This window comes from Echinops telfairi, unplaced genomic scaffold (genome assembly GCF_000313985.2).
Source record: "Echinops telfairi isolate 266 unplaced genomic scaffold, ASM31398v2 ScPeMD7_7424;HRSCAF=8462, whole genome shotgun sequence".
Lineage (NCBI taxonomy): Eukaryota > Metazoa > Chordata > Mammalia > Afrosoricida > Tenrecidae > Echinops > Echinops telfairi.
This window is the reverse complement of record NW_022111324.1, coordinates 5,302,284-5,305,493: the sequence shown is the minus strand read 5'-3', so window position 1 is coordinate 5,305,493 and position 3,210 is coordinate 5,302,284. Positions and strand designations below refer to the sequence as shown.

Sequence of the window (3,210 nt, the reverse complement as noted above, 5' to 3'; positions counted from 1 at the left end):
GTTTTTTTGCAATTTTAGTCTTGTAGGTGTATCGATACATGGAAAGTGGGCTTCCAAAAATGTTTGTTATTTATAACTAACTACACGGATATTTATATAAAACAATAAATCCTGTTGCCACACTGCATAAACATTTTAGACATTTGGGGTCACTCCCACTGACCCCATTATGCAGTGCGGCCCATCGTCGTGATGTCACTGCTCAGACATCATTCCTCTCATTAGCTCTTTCTGAGCACTCCCTTCCCACCAATAAACTGTTCTCTGTTGCGTCGCTGCCGCATTCTGTCCATCCCTCTATCCAAGCCCTAATTCCACATTCAGAGCAGTGTCTCTCCTGCGCTAGGACGCGCGCTGCTTGAGTGCGGCAGGCCACGGCTGCTTCACCCTTGCGGCCCCGCTCCAGGCTGTTTGCGGCAGTCAACCTTTCTCCTCCTTTACGGCGAACCCAGCCTAGAAGGCTGGCTCAGACCGAAGTCCAGGCAAGCGCACACCTTCGGGACTGTGGCCAAGCAGGAGCCTCGAAGCCGCGCGCCAGAGAAGCAGTCGTCGCCACCTCGCCTTCTGATGCTCCGTCCGCAGCTCACGTTTCAAAGCTCGCGAGATCTCCCTCTCCCACAGCCGCTCCACTGGCAACACAGGACTTCCCCGCCAGTACTTCCGGCGTTGTGAACCGGAAGCGGAAGTGCAATGTCCAAGCCTCTGTCAGAGTCGGTGTTACTCTGGGGTCACGGCGTCTCGGGAAGTCGTTTGACTTCGCTCTTCCTGCCTCCAGGGCGCTTCCACCGTCGCGGGTGGGAGTGCAGGACGGAGGTGCGAGATGAGCACCATGTTCGCCGACACACTCCTCATCGTCTTCATTTCCGTGTGCACGGCTCTGCTCGCGGAGGGTGAGAACGGCTGGTTCCCGCCGGTGGAGCAGTCCCGGAGTGGGGCTAGGGCAAGGGTGGGGACGGTTTCCTAGACGTGGGGACGAACCCTCATGTCGCTTGATTTCTTCTCTTGTGGGAAAATCGTACACAATGGCAGGGGATATCTGGGCACCTTCTAAGCAGAAGCTGGTGGGGATGTGTGAAATTGCCCAATTTTCTTTGGTTTAGGGTACGTTTCACTTGCGTGTATGTGCACACATTTTCACATTCCGATACGGTTGTTTTGGTTTGTAAAGTCTGTACATTTGCACAAAGGTGACAAAGGAAAAGTATAAAGCAAAAGTTGACGTCCCTCTTTCCCTAACACTAAACCACGATTAACAATAGTTTGTTGTGACACTCCGAATATTTTTCTAGGAGCATGTTGCCTTTTCTTTTGCAGGCATAACTTGGGTCCTGGTTTACAGGACCGACAAATACAAGAGATTGAAGGCAGAAGTGGAAAAACAGAGTAAAAAATGTGAGTATGGACGCATCTTTTAAAAGCAAGTTAATTGAGAGAGTGTGTTCACCCTCAGTATTTCAGGAACACCAACTTTAATACAAAACTTGACAGGAATACAAAGAGAAATCTCATTTGAATTATTGACTTGTATGGAATAGAGAATCATTCAAACGAGAAAGGAGTCATGAACGTAGGAGGGAAATAATCATGTGCTGTCTAGGGTCTGAACAAGAGATCTCATTCACTTGTCAGGAGACCCTGGAAGTTTTCATGATTCAGGTGGTTTTTCAGCCCTTCCTATATTATTTAGAATTTGGATTGGGAATGAAGTAGGAGAAGAAAACTCCAGGCAAAGAAAATAGCATGTGAGAAAAAAATGTCAATTTTAACATGTAAAGTGTGTTTGGAGAATGATATGTCAATAGAAGTGGTGCCTGCAGGGAAAATCTAAGTTTAGTTGGATTGAGGAGATTGAAGGCGAAGAAATGGTTAAAAAGACAGTTGTTTTTTTTCTTTGAAATAAAATATGGACTCCATAGGATACAGCCAAGGGTGCTGATACAAGGGCAATTAAAGGTGAAATGAAACTTACTCTAGTTAATTCCAATTTATAGCAACCCTAAATAGGGTTTCTGAAGCTCTAAATCTTTATGAGAGAAGATACCTTTTTCTTTCTTTTGTAGAGTAGCTGTTGGGTTTGAACCAGTGCCCTTGCAACTAGTAGTCCAAAGCTCACCTCCCAGCACCACTAGGGATGTAGGGTGATCAATAGTTCTTAGTAATCGTAGTTATTTGGTTCACTTTTCTTCCTTATAAGGATTTTTTTTTTCTTAAATCATTTTATTAGGGGCTCATAAAACTTACCACAATCCATAAACACATCAGTTGTGTAAAGCGCATTTGTACATTCATTGCCCTCGGATTAAATTTTTTTTAAGGATTAAATTTTTATAGAAAATTCTTTGGCATTCTGTGTGACTTTTTTTTTTATGTCTTCGTTAGAATTTGAAGTTCTTTTTTGTTCCTTCAAATTTTATCTGGGCTTATGACATCAAGAATTCCTGGTGAAACACACAGAGTATCATTAAGATATAGGATAACATAGAGTATTTATTTAAAAACTCACATTTTTCATTGTTTTCAGTGTTCCACATCCCAGTGTGAACTGATTTATCTTTGGGGCTTTTCAAGTGACAGTATTTGACGGGTCTAGAATAGGGGCTCTTAAACTGTGATCTTCATACAGTGACACCGAAGCATCTAGGAACCGTTTAGAAGTTTCATCAGAAACTGGTGGAGATCCACAAGTGTGGGTTTTATGAAGATCTGTAGATGATTCTGATGCTGAAACTTGAGAACCACCAACCTAGAGACTGAACAGGCAGGTTCTCCTGCTGTTTAGTGATCTGCTGTCTTGTTAACTTACTCTAATTCCAACAATCCTTTGACCAAGCCACTTTTTTCTATCTATTAATTCCTCTGCTAAGTAAAAATTAATATACACATGGAAGAGTGCGTACACATGCTTGCATAGTTATTTTCACTTTATCTCACTGTCATGTTTTTCCTTACCTCTTTATCCAGCTAAAACTTCACGGCCAATCTTTTGCCATTCTATCAACTCCTTGCCACTTTATTTTTTAAAACATTTGCTCATTTAAAAAAAAAAAGTACTCAAAAAAAAAGTACTCTATTGCTCATTTCCAGATATGTACAATATAGCAGAAATAATCCCACCCATTCTATAAAGCTGAATTAATATAAAAATGCTTTTGTTGCGATGTAACAATGATGAGAAATACAACCTTCCTCTAGTTCCTAAAGGTTTCCTCC

The 3,210-nt window shown here is 42.4% G+C and overlaps 1 protein-coding gene across 1 annotated transcript in view; it reads left to right on the top strand.

The window, feature by feature from the left end:
* The first annotated feature begins 744 nt into the window (after window positions 1-744).
* The window catches only part of TMCO1 (transmembrane and coiled-coil domains 1), a 61,395-nt gene continuing 58,929 nt past the window's right edge, over window positions 745-3,210 (top strand). The window contains exons 1-2 of the mRNA XM_013005721.2: window positions 745-890; window positions 1,315-1,392. Of these exons, the coding sequence (XP_012861175.1) occupies window positions 821-890; window positions 1,315-1,392 (148 nt within the window). The 5' untranslated portion in view covers window positions 745-820. The remainder of the gene's footprint in view (window positions 891-1,314; window positions 1,393-3,210) is intronic.